A 25,703-nucleotide genomic window follows, 5' to 3' on the forward strand; every position below is an offset into this window, starting at 1 on the left:
GGTTCAGTGAAGTGGATGTGGTCCCAAGTTTATTTATTATTTATGTATCGTATTGTCATAAATAAAGAATCACTGGGCTGCATGGCCATGTTCTAGAAGCATTATGTCCTGACATTTCCCCTGCATCTATGGCAGGCATCCTCAGACCTAACAACCTCTGAGGATGCCTGCCATTGATGCAGGTTTTTGTTTTTTTGTCGTGTCAGGAGCAACCACTCCTGTTGTGAGAGAATTGGCCGTCTGCAAGGACGTTGCCCAGGGAATGCCTGGATGATTTTTGATGTTTTATCATCCTTGTGGGAGGCTTCTCTCATGTCCCCGCATGAGGAGCTGGAGCTAATAGAGGGAGCTCATCCGCCTCTCTCCGGATTCGAAATGGAGCCCCCGGTGGCGCAGTGGGTTAAAGCACTGTGCCGGCAGGACTGAAGACCGACAAGTCACAGGTTCGAATTGATGCAGGTGAAATGTTAGGAGACATTTTAGAATATGGCTATACAGCCCAAAAAACCTACAACAACCCTATTTATTTACCTTATTTATATTCCACCTTTTTCTACCCTGAAGGGGACTCAAAGCGGCTTATATATCACACCTCTGCAGTGTTACAATGTTAACTTAAAATAGCCAGAATTAAAATTAATACATAGTAGACATAATTAAAATATATTCCAATGTAATCACGCCATTCAGAGTCAGAGTCTAAGGCCATTCTCTAGTCAAATTGCACATTTTCCACATTAAAATTACTGCACTGCCCTATTCTCAAAAGCCTGCTTCCAGGGCCTAGTTTTTACTCTCCTTCTGAACATGAGGAGGGAGGGGTCTGCTCTAATATCACTAGGGAGGGAGTTCCACAAGCAAGGGGCCACCACTGAGAAGGCCCTGCCTCTCGTCCCCACCAGCCATGCTTGCAAAGAAGGTGGGACCGAGAGCAAGGCCTCCCCAGATAATCTTACTCTCCGAGATGGTTCATAGGGGGAGATACATTCGGACAGGTAGACTGGGCCAGAACTGTTTAGAGCTTTATAGGTAAAAGCCAGCACTTTGAATTGTGCTTGGTAGAAAACTGGCAGCCAGTGGAGCTGACACAACAGTGGGGTGGTTTGCACAACAGCCCTCGAGTCTGCCTAAACGTGATGGATATTTGGCTGCCCCAGGGAAGATTTGCTACGTGGTGTAGATGAACCATGTGAATAAGCAAGAAATTACAAAAGTGAATCTTGCTACGAAAAGTACTTGCATGTTAAACCCTGAATGAGTTAACTCCAGAGTTCCAGGTCTTCCTTTGCTACCATCTTAGAAGTCATATTCCTGTCCCCGGCAGACCCCCTCATTTCCATTTTCTGTTTCTTTGTTTGCATTTGCCAATGAAGAACTAGCCAGGATTTCCCCTCCTTGTGCTTCCCACAAAATCTGGCACATCTAAAATTGTATTGTTTATCCATATAGATGTTGGCTGCGATAACATTTTTCTGAGCCTCTCTTTATTGTTTTCACCTTCTTTTTCAAGTATTTCTTGTTTGGGACTTTCAGGCGGACCACTCTCGGTATCAGCAGAGTCTATTTTTCGTTTCCTGTTTTTATTCAGGGTAGGAAGTTGTTCTCTAACAGATCACACACTTACAGTTTTTTGGACTTCTTTAGTTCAGCAGGGGTAGCAGGAAGCAAGGAAACTAGATTTACAGTGAATGGGGGTTGGGATGCACTCCACGAGAGCTTCAGACTGAGGCTGGTGCTGTGTCAGTTGCACATTATATTCTTGAATGAGATGACGCACACATCACAGGGGCTGACTTTACCACTTTCCCAGGATACTTTTAAAACACAGACAGGTTGATGGTTATTTTGTCCTACATATGCATGTAGGTGGATTTTTCCTTCAACTCTTTTGAAGGCACAAAAAGCTGTAAAATACAGAAATTGTCTGTGGTAAAAGGAATGCTTGAGAAAGAACAGGGAAACCTCACATGGTTTTCCAGTGCATATCGTACTTCAACAGCACCACTCAGATAATTTCCTGAATGGTTTAAAAGATCTTGGCCTGCATAAATAGGAATCTAGTGTCTAGATCTAGGGAAGTCATGCTACCCCTTGGTCAGACCACATCTGGAATCACACTTTGTCCAATTCTGGGCGCTATAATTGAAGGGAGATGTTGACAAGCTGGAATGTGTCCAGAGGAGGGAAACTAAAATGATCAAGGGTCTGGAGAACAAGCCCTATGAGGATCAGCTTAAAGAGCGGGTATGTTTAGCCTGCAGAAGAGAAGGCCAAGAGGAGACATGATGGCCATGTTTAAATATGTGAGGGGGACTCCTATTTATGCAGGCCAAAATCTCATTGTCTTTTTTTTTTTTTTGCTACCGCATGACATTGTTGGCTCATGTCCAAGATCTTTTTCACACGTACTGCTGTTTAGCCAGGCATCCCCCATTCCATATCTTTGCATTTCATTTTTTTCTGCCTAAGTTGGATATCTTGCATTTGTCCCTGTTGAACTTCATTTTGTTAGTTTTGGTCCATCTCTAATCTGTGAAGATAGTTTTGAATTCTGCTCCTGTCTTCTGGAGTATTGGCTCTCCCTCCCAATTTGGTGTCATCTGCAAACTTGATGATCATGTCAATCAAATTTTATTATTTCTTTTGTCTCAGAGAACACCTCTACTAGGAATCTCTAGGTCCTCCAGCATGACTCTTATGGTCAACTTTCAGAGTCAGACTGGAAGACCAACTTCCAGGGGAAGTTGACCATAGAATCACACCGAAAGATCTTTAGGAATCTCTAGGTACTCCACCAGAAGTTGACACAAAGTTGTACTGAGAGACCTAAGATTCTTAGATTCTTAGAGATAACAGTTTAATCAAATCCATAAATAATGAAATCCACAAAAATCAAACTTGCAAATGTGAAGGGCCAACTTTAATCAGTGGTGGAAAGCTATAGAAGTAATGTAGCAGGCTGGGGAAGACATAAGCATCCAGCCACCCCGCCTGTCCTGCAAATAATCTAACATTCATGCTATGTACATTGACAGCAAACACATGATTCTCACCAAACATGAAGTTTCACCCTTTGCTTGTTGCATTATGCAGACAGAAATATGCTAAAAGTGAGATGGAGAAGCAAACTTTTCCATTGAACGAGGAATGCCTCCCATTTGAGTTGATTCTTTGCAATCATTCCTTGTTGGTATACTATATAACGACAGTTCCATAAAATCAGTTTGCTTTTCAAGATTTTCAGTTCTAAGAATACAAAAAAAACCAAAAAAAACCCAAAGCAAAACCCACAAGACTACAAAATGAAAAAAAAATTGGATAGACAGCAACAAATCTGATGCTTAACCTTTCATTCTTTTATAATGACTCTGAATATGTTACATATCTGAGAGATGTTTTCCTCTGGCCCTGTGGAATAGTAAGTCTCTTCCCCCTCAACCTTGGAGAGGTCTCATTGAGTATTGCATAAGTAACAAAGGCATTTTGTGCAAGTACCTATGGGGAGGGAACAGAGAAAGAGAGGAGATAAATGCAGGACTCTAGCGTTCATTCAGTACTATGCTCTCTCATTTAGACATGTGGACAGTTTTTTCAAAAGTCAAACAAAATAAAAGTCAGACAGTTTTTTCAAAAGTCAAACAAACAAATTATATTCTACAGTAAGGCTAAGCACTTGTTAGATACTTCAACAAAATGCCTACATCTAAGGCAGTAAAATGAAATATGACAAAGCTGGAGCTGTATTTCAGAAGTGGAGTGTCGCATCCCTTGAGGATGGATTTACACTGCCCTATATCCCAGAATCTCATTGCAGATAATCTGCTTTGAACTAGATTATATGAGTCTACACTGCCACATAATCTGGGATAAACACATAATCTTGGGATTAGATCCTAGGGCAGTAGTTCTCAAGCTGGGGTCCCCAGATGTTTTTGGCCTACAACTCCCAGAAATCCCAGCCAGTTTACAAGCTGTTAGGATTTCTGGGAGTTGAAGGCCAAAAACATCTGGGGACCCCAGGTTGAGAACCACTGTCCTAGGGTATAGGGCAGCGTAGATCAAGCCTGAGTTACACCTGGATTAGCCCCAGTCACTCATCAGTGCTGAAATATGAATCCGTCAAAGAACAACATATGTGAAGAGAGATGAATTTCTGCTGTGCTTTCTTGTATCCTCATAACAAGTGCTTTTGTCACAGCTAGTCATCTTGTTGGTCTTGTTGAACTCTAGAGGAGAAAAACTTCTTGAGAAAGGAAGACTCCAGAGAAATAAAGGAGAAGGCATAACATATTAACACCCTCAATTTTGCGTGCCTTTCCATTTCGAAGCAGTAGCATTACTTCAGTATCAGTAAGAACTGACCATGGAACAATAGACTGGTTCAAGATTGGGAAAAGCATATGGCAGGATTGTATACTCTCACCCAACCTATTCAACTTGTATGCAGAACACATCATGCGATGTGCGGGACTTGATGAATGCAAGGGCTGGGGTTAAAATTGCTGGAAGAGACATTAACAACCTTAGATATGCAGATGATACCACTTTGATGGCCGAAAGCGAGGAGGAGCTGAGGAGCCTTCTAATCAAGGTGAAAGAAGAAAGTGCAAAAGCTGGGTTGCAGTTAAACATAAAAAAAACATGATTATGGCAACAAGACTGATTGATAACTGGCAAATAGAGGGAGAAAATATGGAGGCAGTGACAGACTTTGTATTTCTAGATGCAAAGGTTACTGCAGACGCAGACTGCAGTCAGAAAATCAGAAGACGTCTATTTCTTGGGAGGAGAGCAATGACCAATCTTGATAAAATAGTGGAGACATCACACTGGCAACGAAGATCCGCATAGTTAAAGCAATGGTATTCCCCATAGTAACCTACAGATGTAAGAGCTGGACCATAGGGAAGGCTGAGTGAAGAAATATGCTTTTGAGCTGTGGTGTTGGAGGAAAGTTCTGAGAGTGCCTTGGACCGTGAGAAGATCCAACCAGTCCGTACTTCAGGAAATATACCCTGGCTGCACACTGGAGGGAAGGATATTATGAGAAGACAGGAAAACTTAGAGAAAACAATGATGCTGGGGGAAATGGAAGGAAAAAGGAAGAGGGGCTGACCAAGGGCAAGATGGATGGATGGTATCCTTGAAGTGACTGGCTTGACTCTGAAGGAGCTGGGGGTGGTGACGGCCAACAGGGAGCTCTGGCGTGGGCTGGTCCATGAGGTCACGAAGAGTCGGAAGTGACTGAACAAATAAACAACAACATCAGTACTTCTGCTCCATATATTATTAGGGCAGAAACTACTGGCTATTAGGAATTGTGCGAGTTGAAGTGCAAAATACCTGGAGAACTGAAGTTTGCCCGTGCCTGCCATAGAGTCACAGTGGAGGATCGAGAGAGAACAATTTTAATCAAATCCCCAGAAGTCAAAAGTGCATATGTGTACTATTTCTTTCATCTGCAACTTGTTTTGCCTTCACTGTGAGCTCAAGGTGGCATTCATGCCCTTCTTCCCTCAACCACAAAACAATCCTGTGAGGTAGACCAGCAAAAAAGAATCCAGGTTCACAAGGTCTTTTTCACAGCTGAGCACTTGAACCTGGAACTCCCAAATCCTACTCCTATATTTTAAGTAATACATCACACTGATTTCTAGATGCCAAGTCAGATGTCAAAAGAGGCACAAAGAGAATACTGACTCTTGTGCCAGGACTTGCCAGCATTATGAAGTCTAGTTTGGCCATGGTCCTCATAAATCCATCCATGCCTTTCAATATAAGGCAAGTATTGACAAAACATTTAGGATTTACTTTCATTTGATATAACTATAGGCCTTACTGTTAGTTCACATATTTACTAGTTTATTAGCCTTCCATATTCAGAGATTTTGCATCCACAAATTCAGCTATTCAGAACTTGAACCACCCTATCCCCCCCCCCCCCCACACACACACACATTCCAAAAAGCAAGCCTTGATTTTGCCCTTTTACATTAGACTCTTAGTTAACCGGAATTCTAGCAACTGACAAAATATTGCATTCAGAAAGTTGTTTTATAATACAGTAAAAACATGTAACATTAATGTTGGCTTAATGTAACATTGCCGTGGTGGCGCAGTGGCTTAAACCTTTGTGCTGCTGAACTGCTCACCAGAAGGTTGGCTGAAGCTGAAGGTCGACAGTCCTCATTCACGAGACAGGATGAGCTCCTGCCTGTCAGCTCCAGATCCTGCCAACCTAGCAGTTTGAAAACATGCAAATGTGGGTAGATAAATAGGTACCACTGGGACCACCTTTACTGACTTGTGCCAGAGTCTTGCAGTTAAAAATTGCTGCTGCTGCTGCTGCTGCTGCTGTTGTTGTTGTTGTTGTTGTTGTTGTTGTTGTTGTTAGGTCTAAATTTGCTTTTAATTACTAGATTTCAATATTAATATCAAGTCAATATATGGTTTATGGTATAATATGGGGTATAGTATTAGTTAGGACCATTTCTAATAATAAATAATAAGGCAATCAGAAACTACATGTATCCGGCACCTACCAATATCCATTGATACTGATATCCACAGAGAGGTCTTACAGCCAAACTCTGGCACATATCAAGAGTCCACTGTATTCTTGTTTTGAGTCACACACACCAAAAATTGTAGAAGAAAGAAGGTAGGAGTGAGAAAAGGAATCCAGCAGCATATTTAAGACTGATTTATTTTCTCATGAGCTTCTGTGGATTTAATGTGATTACTATAAAATCTGAGTTATCATGTTGACAGCTTCTGTAATTCATCCAGCCCTCTTTTTGTGATAAGAGTTGGCAGCACATTAAGTTAGCAAATGATATTTCACCAAAAGAATGGGAAAGGCGGAATATTCTTATGTATGTCGAAATATATGTTTCTTGGCAGCCTGGTCTTCTACCACTGTATATCGAATGACTAGATCTCCTGTTTTAGAAACTTATCAAGGAAACACTCCCTCCACTTTTTAAATGCTACAGGCGAAAGAATAAACAGCTCTTTGAGTGCTTTTTGATTATTGCATTTTATTCTTTAGAGTTGCTTTACACAAAATATAACACATTTTCTTCTTTATATAATTAAGTGAACTTCTTCAGGTTTGCACATACTCCATCTTAAGAGCCATGTATTTACACAGAGGTATTAGTCATGTGCTTGAACATGCAGGTGACAGCTGGGTCCAAAAGTGCTTTTACTCAATTTAAGCTTTCCTGTAGTAGACAGGAGTTTCTGTGGTCACGACCAGATTGGATTACTGCCGTATGGGACGTCTATTGAAAAGTCTTCTAAAGTTGGAGTTCAGTGTTGAAAATCGTTAATGGGAGCTGTCAGGTCTTCCGATTCTGTAAACCACTCTTAAACTATTGCTGTTGGCTCTCAAATACATTTTTGAGTTCAGTTCAAAGTACTAATGTCAACTTTGAAAGAGTTTAGAGCCAAGATACCTTGATGGGCAACTCCTTCAATATACATGAGCCACATGCTTGTTCCATGTCACAAATCCGACAGAGGTGAAGTGTATTGACATACATGGGGCTGGATCTTCTTAACCATAAGCTATGGCTGCAAAACACTATGATCCAATTGACCCAATGCTACCACCTCATGCTTTCTATAAGCCTTTGTTTGCTTCTTATTTTGGTCTTTTTCAGAATTTTATTTTTTATTTATTGTGTCAGGAGCAAACAAAATAAACAAATTTTTCAGAAAGAAGGTTTCATTACTTCTGGGTTTCTTTAAAACTTGATTTTTCTGTTGCAAAAATGAGGCTTCTAAAGAAGGCATAGAATCTTAGTCTTATGAAACCAATCAAATCACCATATGCTGCCAATCGGAACTAACAATGCAATGGACCAATTGTCTGATTAACAACCTCGTTTTGCCAGCTTCTGTGTCAAAACAGCAGGGACACGGTATGACTCTGTCATCCCACACACTGTTCCTGAACAGTGACATTTTCCCTATCACACAATAGTGATGATGGTGAGCCCTTGGACCAACTCAATCCTGTCGTAGGGATTTCTTGCCATTGCAAACCTTTTTTGAATATATTCCTCTGAATATATCCAGTCAGTCTTCTCCAATATAATCAGAGAAGCCTAGAATTCTCTGTGGGTTTCACTTCCACATACTAACCAGGCATGGTGCTGCTTAGCTTTTGAGATCAGGTAGGATATGGTATCTTTAGGTTAGTTAATCTAAAACTGTAATTAATACTTAAAATGCTTAACTTTGGTTGAATTGTTTTTCCTATATAACATCTTGTTGAAGTATGCATATCTTTCTCTGAGAATATTTTTTTCAGAAAAAGCTGAAAAATATGGATGACTATAGAGTCTCACACTAAATATTGATTGAATAATTGTCTGGTAACAATACTCAAGTCGTCTATGTCAGGGCGCTTCCAGACAGGGCTTAAACCTGCTCCAAAGTGGGTGTAAGTCCCCACGCCCATCCAAAAACAAGATTTCTGTGTTGGTGTCCGCATTCCCTCCCAATGACTTCCAGGAACGCATGGGGCCACCAAACCCTTCCCCCTGAAAAGCCCTTAAAATTAGAGAAAGCTTACCGGACATCCATGAGACCTCTCCGGCAGGCTTCCTGATGCATAGAAATGATGTGGCAGGAGTGATTTTGCCTCCCCTGCCTCCTGACAAATGATTTCTACACACCAGGAGGTCTACTGGAGAGGTCTCATGGCTGCCTGCTAAGTTTTCTCTTATTTTAAGGGCTCTTCAGGGGAGTTGGGAAGGGGGTGGGCGCCCTCCTCGCTTCTCTGGGCTTTTGGAAGCCTGAAGAAGCAGGATGGGTGTGGGGACTGACCCCTCGGAGGACCAGGGAGGAAGTCTCCATAGGGCCCATAACCCATTAGACCTGGGTCTTTCAGGAAGGCCCAGGTCTAATGGGGTATCTAATTTGGAACAAAACAGGGTTTTCCTGCTTTGTCATGAATTAAACTTTTTTTTACCTGAGACATTGTTTAGACGTCTCCAGTAAAAGTTCAACAGGGCCCGTCTTTTGGGTCCTATCTGGAAGGGTCCCTTAGATTCATTAATTGGCCACAGGAGCTGGGCTCCTATCAAATGTTGCTGAAATTTGCCTGTTATTTTCCATGTTTTGTTTTGACAATCATAGATCGTTGTTGGCTTTATATAGACCCATGATTTTTTTTTAAAGTGTAGGGCAGTTTATGTCATTGTCTCCAGCTGTGTACAAGCTTGACAATATGTTCCCAGTGGTTTGACAAATAGCTTCTTATCTGTGTTTTCCATTTATTTTCACCAGTTGTGATCATGTGTGCCAGCAGTGACGCAATACGGGACATCATGCTGGCTGCACATCGACAAGGGATGACCAATGGAGACTATGCCTTCTTCAATATAGAACTCTTCAACAGCTCATCATATGGTAATGTAGTTTCTTTCCTCCAGTGAGTTGGGAGGTTTTAATAAACACAGTATTTTTGAGATAGTTTAAATCTTTAAACAGGACACCAAATGTAAAATTCTTAAAACTTAACTAATAAAGCATGCTTGCATGTCTTCTTGTGTTTGAGATAATATCCATTTAGATGATGAAATTGGAATAAAAACAACAAAGTGTATGTGTGAGAGAAAAACATGACCCATTTTCTTATTTATGGCACCTTCTTGTCATTATAACCTTGTAGCATAAGACATGAGAAAACAGAAGATCCTTGTTTTACCATCTCTATATTTTGGCAGAAAATTTCAGTTGAAATAGTTTGCTGGGATTTAGGCAGATAATAAATTCACCTTCAGCTGAAATAGTGGAGCTCCTTGCTACAGGACTCCCTGGATTAGTACATTTGGATGTAGGAGATATTGCCAGCTGAGCAAGAGTATGTGGTTTGTGGCTCTTACAAGTTAATTTAATGTACAATTTCCGAGGCTTCACTGGAGTGCTTGAATTCATTCAAAGCTATTTGAAGGCAGCAAATTTAGCTACATCAGCTGACATTTTTCACCTTAACTGGCCAATGAATTACTGTCAAGATGACCAAAAAGTTTTCTTTCTTTGAGGCAAACATTGGATAAGTTTGAAACATTAAACCAGTCTATTCCAAACAATTGAGTAGCATCTTAGGTGCTCTAAGGTGCAACTCAGGCCTGTTCACACCCACGCCAGAAAATGTGCACTTTCTGGCATGGGTGTCCAGACGTTCTCTCGGGACTAGCCCAAGAGTATGTCAGGAGGCCCTACCCCCCAAGCCCCCAGACCCCTTAGAAAAGTAGTAAAAAGTTACCAACCCTTCAGTAGAAGCCTCGGATGGCTCTCCCGGCATGTAGAAATGACAAACCAGGTGACATTGGGCGGGGGGGGGGGGGGGGAGGATTTTCCTCCCTCCTCCCCGTTCTCCTGGCATGTCATTTCTACATGTCGGAAGAGCCGTTCGAGGCCTCTACTGAAGGTTTGATAAGTTTTTACTACTTTTCTAAGGGGGCTGGGGGGCTTGGAGGGAGGGATGAGTATTCCTACAGTTTACTGGGCTTATTTAGCATGATAAATTTTGGAAATGGTGTTTGGACTCCAGTATTCTGCAGTCCAGACTCAGACGCGGAATAAGTCCACTAACAAATTAATTCGCTACAAACTAGAATTTTCTTAGTTTGTAGTGAATTAATGCAGGACTGGCCAGAATGTCGTCTGGACTGCCCACTTTTTATTGCAGGCAGTCCGCAATAAAAAGGGACTTTCTGGACGGGCCCACAGTTCACAAATCATATATTTGTATATAATTTTACAGTTATTCAGTTGTCTAACTACAGCACGTTTTGTTGGCTAGCTGAATGCATGAGAATAAAGAGGATTAACACTAGCATATATATGGGATGAAATAGAGACACAATGATCTCTGCCATGATATAGCTGATTTCAAGGTATGGATGTGAAAGCTGAATAGCGAAGAAAGTTGACAGGAAAAAAAGTAATGTGGTGCCGGAAGAAAATTCAGTGGACACCATAAACTGCCAAAAAGACAAAAATAAGCCCAAGACTAAATTTGACCAGAAGCCAAAATGATTAAACCAAGGCATATTATGAGACAACAACACTTGTTAGAAGAGACAACAGTGCCATTAAATTTGAAGGTAGTAGGAAAAAAATACAGGAAGATGTAGATTGATAGATTCAGTCAAGGAAAGCATGGTTTTGAATTTGCAGACCTGAACAAGGCTCTTGTAGCAAGGTCTCTTGGAGGTTTCCCATTCATAGGATTGTCATGAGTTGAAGAAGACTTGTCAGAAATTAATAAATACAGGGTTTTTTTTTACAAATCAAGCCAGTTTGTTATAATTCTGCCAAAATCTACAGTTGCAGATAGCAACCCACTTTGGAGACAGTGTTTGTCTTGTTTTCTCTTTGTTTGTATTTGTGAATTTTGAAATGTATACAATGTATACATTGCTAAGGAAGAGGTTACAACATTAGTGCCTTGGTACTTAATAATTCAAGTGATATGAGATTACTAGCTTTTCATAGAAATGTTCTCTTGGCTCCAAGAGATGTTGCATTTTTATTTGTTTTTAAGATTTTGCTCTGAGTTTCCTGCAACAATTTCATGCTTTGATCTAAGACTTCCTCCTCCAAAACAAGGTGCTTCCTTTTTTAACAAACAAACAAACAAAAACACAATGCGTAAGCTTTTATATGTGTTTTTTAAATCCATTAATTAAATCATAGAGGGTACAATTCAACTACAGCTAAGAAATTTCCTAAAACCACTTTAGTGTGGCTCCAGGATGTGCTTGAACTCTCCTTTTAAATCCTTGCAAGTGCTTCAGTTTAGGTGGATTTGCCTGTAAAAGACACATTCCAGCAACACCTGAGAAATAGTAGCAGCAAAGTGGGAAGAGCAGTTATTAATAGTATTAATAGTATTGTTGCAGCTTCTCAAGTCGCTCTTGACATGAAAAAAGTGGGAAGAGACCTTATTAAAATTGGCCTAAAATTATAAGTATTTTTATTTCTCTCTTAGGAAATGGCTCATGGAAAAGAGGAGACAAATATGATCTCGAAGCAAAGCAAGCATACTCATCCCTCCAGACAGTTACATTACTGAGAACAGTGAAACCAGAGTTTGAAAAATTTGCCCAGGAGATGAAAAGTTCTGTTCAGAAACAAGGAATCATTCCTGATGATTATGTAAGTACCTGAATCTGAGGCAAATCTTTCATGGAGATTTTTTTGGCAGAATTTCTTCAGAGGGAATTGCTCTTACCATCCTCTGAGGTTGAGAGAGTATAACTTGTCCACAGTCACCCTGTCAATTTACATTGCCAAGTGGAGATTTGAACCCTGGTGTCTCAGGGCCCTTCTACACAGCCATATAACTCAGAATATCAAGGCAGGAAATCCCACAATATCTGCTTTGAACTGAGGGCCCATCCAGACAGTACCTTTATTGCGGTAACTCCCACGATAAAGAAGGGGCTGTCCAAACAACATTCTGGACAGCACCGAATTAATTCACTACAAGCCATGAAAACCCTGGTTTGTAGCAAATTAATTAGATAGTGGATTTGTTCCATGCCTTCTTGGAAGGCACAGGATAAACCCACTATTTCCAGTGTCTGGACTGCAGTCCAGATACCATTCCCACAGATTTCTGAACTAAATTAGTCCGGAAAACTGTGGGAATACCCACCCCCTCCCCCAATTGCCCAAACCCCATTGAAAAGTAAATAAAACTTACCCGGTCTCCAGTACACTCTTGGAGCAGCATGTAAAAATGACACGTCAGGCAAGTGTTGGGGGGCAGGGAAGAAAATCGCTCCCTTCACCCTGCTCTCCTGGCACACCATTTCTGTGTGCCGGGAGAGCTGCTCCAAGAGTGTACTGGAGACCAGGTAAGTTTTATTTACTTTTCAAAGGCGCCTAGGGCTTCAGGGGAGGGGGGTAGGTCCTCCAGATGTTCTTATGGGCCAACGTGTTTTCTGGGGGGGGGGGGTGTGAACAGGTCCCCAGGAAGATCCATGTTTTTAAAACATGGATTCTCCTGGAATAAAGGACTATCTGGTTCTGAGCCCACACTGCCATATATTCCAGTTCAAAGCAGATAATGTGGGATTTTCTGCCTTTATATTCTGGAATATAGGGATGTGTGGAAGGACACTGAGTATCTCAAACCACTACTCCACGCTGGTGTTATCCACAGGACAGTTTAGCCCAAATCCAGTTGTGAATTTCCCATAGAGTAACTCATTGAATCATGGTTCTTTTTATTTATTTATTTATTTATTTATTTGATGCATTTATTAACCGCCATTCTCAGCCCTTTAGGGCGACTCATTTTTCCACATGAGAACACCCTCTATGGAGTTGTTTTACGTTTTGTGTCAGCCTCATTGAAAGTCTACCAGATCTTTGCAATTGCAGATAGTGGAAGCAGTCACTTGGAATTAAAACTCATTTTATGTGGCCCTTCACAAAAGGCTAATGGGATACACTGTGCATTGTAATTTCTGCCGAGTTTTTCTCTCACCTCTGCCAATCATTTTTAGTAGCATGCCTTGAAATCTGTTTCACAAAATAGGAAGCCCGGGTTAAAAGTAGACTGTAGCTAGAAGAGAATTCATGGGTTATCTATGTCATGAGTGGTGCCTTTTTTTACATAAAGAAAATGAAAATGACTCCCTTTTCCCACTAGGGAAGCACAAAAAAAGGTTTTATGTGAACATTATCCTTGGCATTTCAAGTTAGTTGAAACAGTAACATTTGCTAGAAAGAAATAACGTTGCATGAATCAATAGTGATCTTTGTTGCATTTTTAGTCCAAACTGCTACAACAAGCTGCTTATCTCCATGGTAGGAATATGAAAATAAATGAAAGATTCAACCGTATTGTTCATAAAGGAGAGACAGTGGAACTAAATTCAGTCTCAGTCCCTATCCCCCTTTCCCCTTGTCATCAGGATTAGAAACCATAAACAAAAGCCGACTTATTTATTGTGAGGCACTTTATCCAGATGGGGCCGCAGTGGCACAGAGGGTTAAACGGCTAAGCTGCAGAACTTGCAGACCAGAAGGTTGGTGGTTCAAATCCGCAGGATGGGGAGAGCTCAAGTTGGTATCCCCAGCTTCTGCCAACCTAGCAGTTTGAAAACATGCAAATGTGAGTAGATCAGTAAGTACCACTTCGGCAGGAAGGTAACGGCACTCCATGCAGTCATGCCAGCCACATGATCTTGGAGGTGTCTTCGGACAACGGCGGCTCTTCGGCTTAGAAATGGAGATGAGCACCACCCCAGAGTCAGACTCAACTATGTCAAGGGGAAGCCTTTACCTTCATCCAGATGCATAGATGAAACTGCCACTATATTCAGGTGCAAGCCTGAGTGAATATATAGATGACATACCGGTTTTATGCTTGTGGAATTTCAAAATGTACTTAGTATTGAATTGCTGATGGAGTTGGCTGTGGCTGCATTTAGCAATTTTTGTTGCTGTTGTTATCTCTCATATCCTGATAACACATACATGGGGAATTGATTTACTATTCTCTATTCTGTTTTCGGTGCCCATGTTTCAGGGCCCTGGAGCTAAAAGAATATAGCCTTGGCCTTGAAAGGGAACTCTGCTCAGAAGGACAGGGATGAGCTTAACTATTCTCCAAAACCATACATAGAGTCATTTTTCAAACATTAGCACGGAAACAGCAGTTATTTCTTTTAGTTCACCCAGTGTAATGTAATCTCAGGATACTGCTGATTAATTGCAAATCTATAGGAGCCAGGATAATTGGGATAGCAGTAAGATGTCAACATTAATATGTTGGAACGTGTGATGTTTGTTGGTTCAATGAGGCAGGGTATTTATTTATTTATTTATTTCAAGTACTTCTACCCCGCCCTTCTCAACCCCCGAGGGGGGACTCAGGGCGGCTTACAAAAAGGCACAATTCGATGCCTACACAAAATACACATACATACAAAACAGCAGTGAAAACAATTATCACAGTTAAAAACAATCGGTACATAACACAATCAATAAAACTAATCTCATGCTCAGCATTCATCTTTCAGAGTTCCATAATTACATTCCACTTAGTCAATTCCTGTCCATCATCAAAGTCCTTTCTTTATCTGCCGGATTGTCCGAATGCCTGGTCCCAAATCCATGTTTTCAGTTTTTTCCTAAAGGAAAGGAGGGATGTCGCTGATCTAATTTCCCCGGGGAGTGAATTCCCTGCTCCTCGTCCCCGCCAATCTCACTTGTGATAGAGGCAGGGTCGAGAGCAGGGCCTCCCCAGAAGATCTTAAACTCTGAGGTGGGACGTAGAAGGAGATCCGTTCGGACAGATACACTTAACAAACCAGAAAACTTTGATTTCCTATCTCTGTATCTATGGGATCTTAGAAAGGTTGCCATCATCTTGGTTTGGTTTTTTTGTGTTTAACTGCAACCCAGCTTTTGCACTTTCCTCTTTCACTTGGTTATAAGGCTCCTCAGCCCCTCCTCACTTTCAGCCATCAAAACCACTTTCATCTGCATATCTAATGTTTCTTCCAGCAATTTTAACTCCAGCCTTGGATTTATCAAGCCCTACACATCACATGATGTGTTCTGCATACAAATTGAATAGGTTGGGTGAGAATATACAGACCTGCCGTACTCCTTTCCCAATCTTGAACCAATGTCTTGTTCCATGGGCTGTTCTTACTGCTGCTACTTGGTCCTTATACAGATTCCTCGGGAGACAGACAAGGTGATTTGGTATGCTCATACCACCAAGAACTTGCCACAATTTATTATGATCCACATAGCCAAAGGCTTCAGTCAATAAAACAGAAATAGATGTTTTTCTGTAACTCCCTACCTGCATTACCCAGCGGATATTGGCAATTTGGTCTCTCGTTCCTTTGCCTTTTCTACACCCAGCTTGTACCTCTGGAAAGTCTCACTCCGTGTATTGCTGGAGTCTACCTTGCAAGATCTTGAGAATTACCTTAATAGCATGAGAAATAAGTGTCACTGTACAAATGTTTGAGCATTCTTTAGCATTTCCCTTTTTTGGTATGGGGATCTAATCTGATGGCCATTCTTGAGATTTCCATATTTGCTGGCATATGGCAATGCATCATCTTGATAGCATCATCTTGAGTCTTCACTGCCATTTAATCCAGTTCAAATCAGATAATCTGGATTCAGTAACTGGATTATATGGCAGTGTAGACAGGGCCTAAGTTTGCACACGTTGTGGAATACAATACCTGTAAAAAGTCAGGCAACCCCGAGTTAAAATAGATCATAACATATCTGGTTTACCAAAAATTGTTTTTTCAGTGAAAGTTCAGGCACAGTCCACTTTTTATTTAATAAATTATAAACTCTCACAGGAAATTGGCTAAGCTTTGCTGTTCAAAATTCTTAATGCTAGCTCTGTTGCTAGGTTGGGGGGTAGAATTTAATAAATGCTGCTTTTATTTGTGACCCAGGATTCTGAGCTAGGATGATTTTATAACCTTGGCTACTTGGCCTTTTGAGGTTAGCAGGCCACCCATGGCTTGTTTTTCCTTCTCATTTAAAAGCTGGGGGGAAATTTAACTAATTTAACAAACATTCCTTGAGGGTTGGTTGGACCCAGGAGCACATTGTTTGCTGGGATCAGAGATTGTCACTGGCAAAGATCATTCTGCAACACAGAACAGTAACACAAGGGAGAAGGACCTCTTGCTATCTACGTTTTCCAACCAAAGAAAGGTTGTATTAAATGAATACAGTGCATCATAGAATCATAGAGTTGGAAGAGACCTCATGGGCCATCCAGTCCAACCCCCTGCCAAGAAGCAGGAATATTGCATTCAAAGCACTCCTGACAGATGGCCATCCATCCTCTGTTTAAAAGCCTCCAAAGAAGGAGCCTCCACCACACTCTGCGGCAGAGGGTTCCACTGCAGAACAGTTCTCACAGTCAGGAAGCTCTTCCTCATGTTCAGATGGAATCTCCTTTCTTGTAGTTTGAAGCCATTGTTCCGTGTCCTACTCTCCAGATGCAGATTCTCTCTTTTTAACAAGCAGATCAATAAAAAACATTCCCCATTGAACAGTGACAGCACTAACAATTCTCTGAGGTAACTCTTTGACATTTTGCTTTGATTGCCTACAAAAGATACTTGGGAGGCAACAGAAATTGGAATGCTTGTGAACTGATCTGTGATTTTCATGCCGTATTCTTCCGCTTTTCCCATGCTTGATTTTCTCTGTTCTCCCCACATCCCACCCCATGCACGTAAAGAAAGAGGGTAACATTTTTTAATTGGAAGTGTACAGTCAAGAGATTGGAGATACAGGAGCAGACGGAGGGGGATGTTCATTGCTTCAGTAAGATCACTGAAAGAGAAAGCAAAAATGTTACATGCTTAATGGTGTGTGTCCCACTTCTCCTTCCCTAAACCAGTCAAGAAGGATTGATGACAGGCAGGCTTTTGTGTCCTCTTTTAAATGCATCAGGGGAGAAAGGAACGAAAATAAAAAGGCTGCTGCCAGAGAATAATTTGTACAAGTGAATAGACGTATTCAGTCTCTGAAGTGCTTTGCTAATTGTCTTGATGGTGGGGGGTGGGAAGCAACCCACAAGTTGGCTGCTGGTGAGAAGGAGAATGAATTCACATGTCAGCTTATGTTTTGCTGGTAGAATTGATTCACTGCTAATTAGAAGTTTAGGGCATGACTCTACATCCACCAAAGTCAGCTGGCTTCCTTGGGGGGAATCAAACCCAAGAGAGCTGTTGTTTTCAAGTAGTTAAGAAAAGAATTGGTTTCTTTATGCTCCTGTTGTATATGCATCTTTTATATGTACCTCTATGCATCTTTCTCTCTGGATTTTTATGGATACTTTCAAAGAAAAAAGTGTTCAGTCCAAGTCCTTTCTTTGATGAATTCAGAGTTACATGCATTTCTTCACAACTCTGTCTGATTTGTCTTTGTAATAGTTAGTGTATTTTCAGTATCTCTACTAGCTAGTCCCCAAGTAAGAACCCTTTGAGTAGTGTAAGAGTGATGCTTCTTCCTTTGTTCTTCACTGCCTTCAAGTCAACTTTGACTTATAGTAAGCATACGAATGAGAAGTGCCCGAATCATCTTCTCATAAACTGCCCTTTAAGGCAGTGGTTCTCAACCTTCCTAATGCCGCGACCCCTTAATATGGTTCCTCATGTTGTGGTGAACCCCAACTATAACATTACTTTCCTTGCTACTTTCATAACTGTAATTTTGCTCCTGTTATGAATTGTAATGTAAATATCTGATATTCAGGATGTATTTTCATTCACTGGACCACATTTGGCACAAATACCCAATACGCCCAAATCTGAATATTGGTGAGGTTGGGGGAGGGATTAATTTTGTCATTTGGGAGTTGTAGTTGCTGGTATTTATAGTTCACCTACAATCAAAGAGCATTCTGAACTCTACCAAAGATGGAATTGAACCAGACTTGCCACACAGAACCACCCTGGCCAACAGAAAATACTGTGATGGCTTTTGGCAACCCTTCTGCCCCCCCTCACTTGTGACCCCCCAGGTGTCCCGATCCCCAGGTTGATAAACACTGCTGTAAGGTCTTACAGCTACAAGGCCCTAGCTTCTTTGGCTGTGTATTAATCTGTAATGTGGTCTTATTCTTTTCCTAACTTCTTCTACCTTACCAAGTAGTATTGCCTTTTTTAAAAGTGATGTGTACTTTATCATAATATGTTCAAACCATAAAAAAATCTCAGTTTAATTATCTTGGCTTTTAAAGACAGTTCAGGCTCAATTTGCTATAAGGCTGGATCTACACTGCCCTTTATCCCAGGATTTGATCCCAGATTATCTGCTTTGAACTGGATTAAATGAGACTATATTGGCATATAATCTGGGATAATCAGATAATCTGGGATCAGATCGTGGTTTATAGGGCAGTTTAGAAGGGGTTTTATTTGTTGGGGGAGGGGGTTAGCAAACTATAGAATTTGTAAAACCCCATTTCTAACATCACATTTCAAAAGAGTTCATTTTCTTCATATCATTTTCTTCACTATAAAGCTTTCACAACTATCCATAGAAATTGAAATAAAATGGTATTAGATCATATATTTTTATACAGCCAGTCCTCATTGGGGTCAGGTGTACAGAATTCCAGTGAAAGTGGGGTAAATGTGAATAAAAATAATCTCAGCACACACCTTTTAAGGAAATGCGTGTTTCTGTCACCATTTCATTTTGCTTCTCATCTGTCCTTAAATGTTTGAAGAGTTTCATCAGTCATTCAATGACATTTTTTTTTATTTTTGGCTGAAGATTGTGCCTTTTTACATTTCTCTCTGATAACATCCCTGGCTTCAATCCAGAATTTGTCCATCTCCCGGCCAGTTAGACTATATTGCAAATCTATTTTTACATTATCTTTAAATTCCATGCAGATGATCTTCTGGCTTAATTTTGTCAAGGTGGTTATCTTATCTTCTTTAGCTTCACTACATTTCTTGATATTAGGAGTTTGTTGTCTGTGCCACAATCTGCCCCTGGTCTTCTCTCTGTCTCACCACCCACTCAAGTGCATTTGGTTGTAACACAGGAAAGGGCCTTTTTGTTGGCTGCTCCCAGACTTTGGAATTCCCTCCCAAGAGAGACAAGGGGCTCATCCTGACATGTCCAAAATGTGGGACCTGTCTTGGTTTTTACCAGAGGCATCCAAACAATACTTCAGGTAAAAACAAATAATTTATTCCAGATTAATCAAATATTCAATTAGATCTGGGCCTTCCTAATAAGATATTAGGCCTGTGAGGACTGATTCTCAGGGTTGCCTTCTGCGACGCTGGGGGTCTGTCCCCACAGCCCTCTCACACCTTTTGGGATCCTCAAGCCCAGAGGTGTGGGAGGGTGCCCACACCCCTAGCCCCAAATTCCCCCTTAAAACTTACTAAAAGAACTTCTTAGCTACCATAAAGCTTCTCCTAATGTCCTCCTAGCATGGGAAAATGATGCCTGAGGAGACTGAGGGGGAGGGGGGATTTTCCTCCTCACCCCTCCCATCTCCTCAGGTGTCATTTTCTCATGCCAGGAGGAGAGGAGGCTTACTTACTTACTTTACTTACATGAGGAGGAGCTTCATGGCAACCAAGGCCCTTTTTTTAGTAAAGTTTAGGGGGAAATGGGGGGCTTTGGGGTGGCTTCATGACATCCCTATTTCAATCGGGATGGCATGTAGCCCCCTCCTCCCCTTGTAGACTAGAACCCACACCGAAGCAGGTTATTTTAACATGCCTCCGCGTGGATTTTAGTCATGTGTGGAAGGGCCCTAGGATGTTCCCTTCCCTGCCAGCTGGCATTTGGGGAAAGGTGAGGAGTGTGCTGCTAAAGAGGTTGTGGATGGGATTCTGCAGGGATTGTGAGTTTTAAACACAATTTTAATAGTATGTATTATGTTTTAACTGTTTTTTTTAACTTTACATCCACAATACTATTTAATTGTTTTTTAATGTTTGTGTATGCTTTGTTTTGAATTGTGATTGGATCGTGTGGTTGATAGCTGCCTTGAGTCCCCATGGGGAGAAAGGCAGAGTATAAATACAGTTAATAATTACTAATATAAATATATCATTAGCCACACAGAGCTTTTTGTACTTGTCCTCGGCAGTACTCCAGTAGGTTGCTGAGTAAGGTAACCAGTACAAGTACTTTGTTTACCGCTTTCTTTAGAAACTGTTTTAACAGGCTTAGACTTTTTGCTAAAGCAGTGTGTGTTTTGCCCCTCGTGGAAGAACCTTTTATATAGGCTTAATTCCTGCAACTCTCAGAATTGGAGGTGAGAGGAACTACTGTCAAACACAGCCCCTCCATGCTAAACTAATGTCAACCTGTGACATCATATCACCATGTTGCAACTTTTCCCATTCCTCATTATCCGCCACTTGTGCCACTTGCATTTTTGTAGCTTTAGAGCGGGGAGAGGGAGCAAGAGATATGCTCCTGTCATGTTTACATCTAGCCTAGCTGGACATTCTTAACTAGTTCAGTAGTCGTGGGTTTGTTTCAGTTCTTGGAAGAAAGCCCTGTGGTCAGCCCTTCAGTAAGAAATTGGCTCACATTCCTTGAAAAATGTCTGTAATGAATGCAGTGCAAAGTATTGCATAAATAGTTCAAGTCAAGATTTGCAAAGTAATTTACTGGAGTACTTTATTGCATATTGAGAGATCCAAATGAAGTCTCATGGCTTCAAGCCCCATGTCTGTGAGTCCTTCTGACTGTTTTCATATATATATGTACTAAGAAATTAAATAACCTTTATATAAATAATCAAAACCACACCAATCATTTATAACCATTGGCAGTACATGTATGCATTTCACGGAGCTACAAGTTTTTACCTAACAATAAAACAGAATTCCTCTTTTATCTGCCTCCACCATAACTCCAAGAGCATAAAACATAAACATCTAATTCTTTTTTGTTGTGTCAGGAGCGACTTGAGAAACTGCAAGTCGCTTTTTGTGTGAGAGAATTGGCCGTCTGCAAGGACGTTGCCCAGGGGATGCCCGGATGATTTGATGTTTTTATCATCCTTCTGGGAGGCTTCTCTCATGTCCCTGCATGAAGAGCTGGTGTTGATAGAGGGAGCTCATCCGCCTCTCCCTGGATTCGAACCTGCAACCTGTCGTTCTTCAGTCCTGCCGGCACAGGGGTTTAACCCACTGCACCACCGGGGGCTCAACATCTAAAATGTAGTATGGGTAGTAAGGGGATAATTCAAACCAGTGTGTAGCCTGCCATACTATCATCAGTCTCTAGGTAACATACTTGCTTAATTTTCCCAAAAGATGCTATAGTTATGCCTGGGGTGACCATTTCTCCAAAGGGCCACTCAGCCTTTCCATTCAATGTGCCCTTGTGCAGAGCTCTCAAATTCTTAAAAGAGGAGGATAGTGGTTCCTGTTGCCTAGTAAGGAAAGGAGAGTAAGCAGGGGGAAAGGTACTGTGATGAAAGGAAGAAAAGAAAAGAAAGGAAAAGACTGTTGAAGCATGCAAGCAGAGGCAGCCCTAGGTAATTTTCAACGTAAGCAAACAGTGTTTTGGTGCCCCCCCCCCCCAAAACCAATCACTGATATATATTTTCTGTTCGTCGTGGGGGTTCTGTGTGCCATATTTGGTTCAGTTCCATCATTGGTGGATTTCAGAATGCTCTTAGATTGTAGGTGAACTATACATCCCAGGAACTACAACTCACATATGTCAAGGTCTATTTTCCCCCAAGAGCGCCTCAAGAGCGCCCCTGGGCAAAATCAACTATACTGCAAATGCTTACTTTGTGTAATGGGTTGAGCCGTCCCTACATGCAAGGAATCATTGAGTGTGTGTGTGTGTATTTGTGTGTCAACTGTAAAATAAGATTCATGAAGCTGATTGGTCGGGCAATGCCCAGGAAGCAGGCTGAGCTAGGGACTTTTGGATACTGTTACATTTTGTTCAGGCTTGAGCTATGCTGGTGCAAAGAGAAAAGAAGAGAGAAGCAGAGAGAGATGGTGTGCAGTGTGCTTTTGTTTGAAAGCTGCTGGAAGGAGCTTATCCAACATGGATAAAGAAAGACTATTTTAAATCTCTCATAAAAGGGCATTATGTGAGTTGATATAACTGATCACACTGTACATATTTTGTTTGAATTAAGGAGAATAAACTACATGTTCTTTACAGTTTATTGGCGTGGCATATTTTCTTTCTCTGGCAAGGCGTTGTGTGAGCTGATCAAATGTGAACCACACATGATATATTTTACATTACACAATAAAGATGAGCAGAGAATGAAATGGGCACCTGGCTGAGTAGGAACTAAGTTTTTTCTTATGCGAGAAACAAGGTACATCTGCTAATGCTTAAAAAAATATGGCTTCAGAAGGTCTACTGATGCTGAGGGAAAGCAGGAGAGGTGTCTTGAATGGAGAGCTGAACACATGTAGAATACTCTGATCCTTTCATTCCTAGCTGTAAGATTATTGTGAATCCAATAATATTATAATCTTAAATTATAGTCACTGTGACACTCTGCATACACCCAATTCTGTACTGTATGGGTAGGTACCCCTTTTCCAGTTCAGTGGTGGCATCAAACCTAAGGGAGGGTGTGTGTCCCAGTTTGGTTTAATGAAAATAACATTAAAGGACTGTGGCACAAAGTGAATAGAATTCAATGCTAGGTACTAGTTGAAAACTAAGATTCTTCAACCGAGGTGTATTTTTGTGACTTATAGAATCCAACAATGTTCAAATCACTGGCCCTTCACAGTATACCAGACTGCTATGTCCTCTAACCAATGGTACCATTATTTAGTAGTGTCTCAGCTTTTGTATAATTTCTCCCCATTATGAAAGATTGGGATGCCTGTCCTGAGGTTTGGCTACTTGGCAGCACGAATAGGTTTAAGCTAAATCATGCTGGTATTTTTCAGTCTCTGCCTTAGGGCCCACCTACCACTGGAATGCAGTCCATGAGAGCTTCACTGACATTTAATTCAGCCCTTGGGCTGGAAGGGGGTCCCACACTACTTTATGAGCTTACTGAATTTATCAGGTTCAACCAGTGTTTTTTTTTTTAATCGACTAGTGCTCTGTTAAAGTGACCATGTCCCAATGTATACTTTGTTTCCTACCCTGAGGATTCATGAAAAAGTTGTGACGCCAGTACTCCTTATGTGAAATTTAAAATATGCAAAGTAGAAGTAGTCTCCTATTTATGGTCTCGTTCAAATGTACCCTTCATTGCTGAACAAGTTGTACCCCAAATGAAGGAACCTGCATTGATATTTGAGTCCATTCTGTGGTCTGATTCTCCATAATGAAAAGCTGTGTGCTTTGAGCTCCCTTTTTTCCATTAGATGCTAAGAAAGTCTGTTCCAGAGAGAAATCTCCTGAGGGCAATGCGCCCTTCCCAGTAGTGTGACATTTTACAGCTGTGATTAAGCTTTATATATTTAGGAAGGTTAGGTCGGAAGAACAATGCACTGTCTTGTATAAAGGTCTGTATGCTCCCCACACAAGTTCTGTGCCTACTAATGAATTAATACTCATTTTCAGACTGCTACCATATCTGAAATCTAGGTTCAAACTAGACGTGACTTTAAGTGCCTGTGTCCAGTTACATTTATAATGTAAAAAAAAATCAAATAGCTACAGTTATATATATTGTGGCAAGAGTAAAATGACAGTTTAACCCAATGGTTTGCAACTTTCCTAATGCCATGACCCCTTAATACAGTTCCTCATGTTGTGGTGACCCCAACCATAAAATTATTTATGTTGCTACTTTATAACTGCAATTTTGTAACTGTTATGAATCGTAATGTAAATATCTGATATGCAGGATGTATTTTCATTCACTGGACCAAATTTGGCACAAATACCCGATACGCCCAAATCTGAATATTGGTGGGGTTGGGGGAGGGGTTGATTTTGTCATTTGGGAGTTGTAGTTGCTGGGATGCATAGTTCACCTACAATCAAAGAGCATTCTGAACTCCAACAATGATGGAATTGAATCAAACTTGGCACACAGAACTCCCATGACCAACAGAAAATACTGGAAAGATTTGGTGGGCATTGACCTTGAGTTTTGGAGTTGTAGTTCACCTACATCCAGAGAGCACTGTGGAGTTAAACAGGGATTGATCTGTACCAAACTTGGCACAGATATTCAATGTGCCCAAATGTGAACACCAGTGGAGTTTGGGGAAAGTAGACCTTGCCACTTGGGAGTTTTAGTTGCTGAAATTTACAGTTCACCTGTATTCTGAACCACATCAATAATAGAATTGGGCCAAACATCCCACACAGAACTCCCATGATCAACAGAAAATACTGTGATGGTCTTTGGTGACCCCTCTGACACCCCCATGTCAACCCCCCAGGGTTTCTGAACCTCAGTTTGAGAAATGCTGGTTTAACCCTTTCTTTTTTGGATGCTGCTTTGCTTTCAGATTGCTTACTTCTATGATGCCAAGTCTAGCTTCATTTTGGTGTAAATTGTAGTGGATTTTCTTTAATTCTACAACAGGAGAGGAAGCAACTAAAGAATCCCCACTTGCTCCATCCCAATAATTATCAGTGGCTTTATTTACATTTGTTTGAAAATAGGTGTTAAGTACAAAAAATATTTAATATCACTCCTAATTTGGTCCTTAGGACTGCCTCTTTTATACAAGTAATCATTGCTAGATTAAGATTCCCAGGGAGCGTCTAACAAGCTAAAATAGAGCTCTGTGATGTTGCTGGCTTTCTAGCAAACAGTGTGATGCTGTTGATTTATACGCTCAACAGTGGCCCAGAAGAAGTGCCCTTTCTGCATGGCAGACCAAAAGTTCGATCTCTTCCAACAAACTGTTTTCCAACTGTGGTTATTCAAATGCTTCCAGGAAGCACAAAAGACGGATATGAAGACTATCTGCTCTTGTTTTCACCCAGCAACTGGTATTCAGGCTTCAGTTGCCTCTGAACACAGAGTTTCCTTTTAGCTGCCATGACTAATAGCTGCTGATAGAGTGATCCTCTGTGACTGTGTCCAATCCTTTTGAAGGCAATCTAAATCTTCTTTAAAGTGCATGCCCTTTACTGTGCTAGATCAAACTTTCTTGGCTTTTGTACGTTTGATTTTCGGAGTGGAAAAAAAAGTTCTGCATTAATCCACTGCAATTATG

At 41.0% G+C, this 25,703-nt stretch overlaps 1 protein-coding gene across 2 annotated transcripts in view; it reads left to right on the forward strand.

Annotated features, from left to right (window-relative positions):
• The window catches only part of NPR3 (natriuretic peptide receptor 3), a 60,781-nt gene that overhangs the window by 4,939 nt on the left and 30,139 nt on the right, over positions 1-25,703 (forward strand). For both annotated transcript variants that reach the window (XM_060761362.2, XM_060761360.2), the window contains exons 2-3: positions 9,301-9,423; positions 12,014-12,180. In XM_060761362.2, coding sequence (XP_060617345.2) covers positions 9,301-9,423; positions 12,014-12,180 — 290 coding nt within the window. The remainder of the gene's footprint in view (positions 1-9,300; positions 9,424-12,013; positions 12,181-25,703) is intronic.

The sequence above is a fragment of the Anolis sagrei genome, chromosome 2 (assembly GCF_037176765.1).
Source record: "Anolis sagrei isolate rAnoSag1 chromosome 2, rAnoSag1.mat, whole genome shotgun sequence".
NCBI classification, from domain to species: Eukaryota; Metazoa; Chordata; class Lepidosauria; order Squamata; family Dactyloidae; genus Anolis; species Anolis sagrei.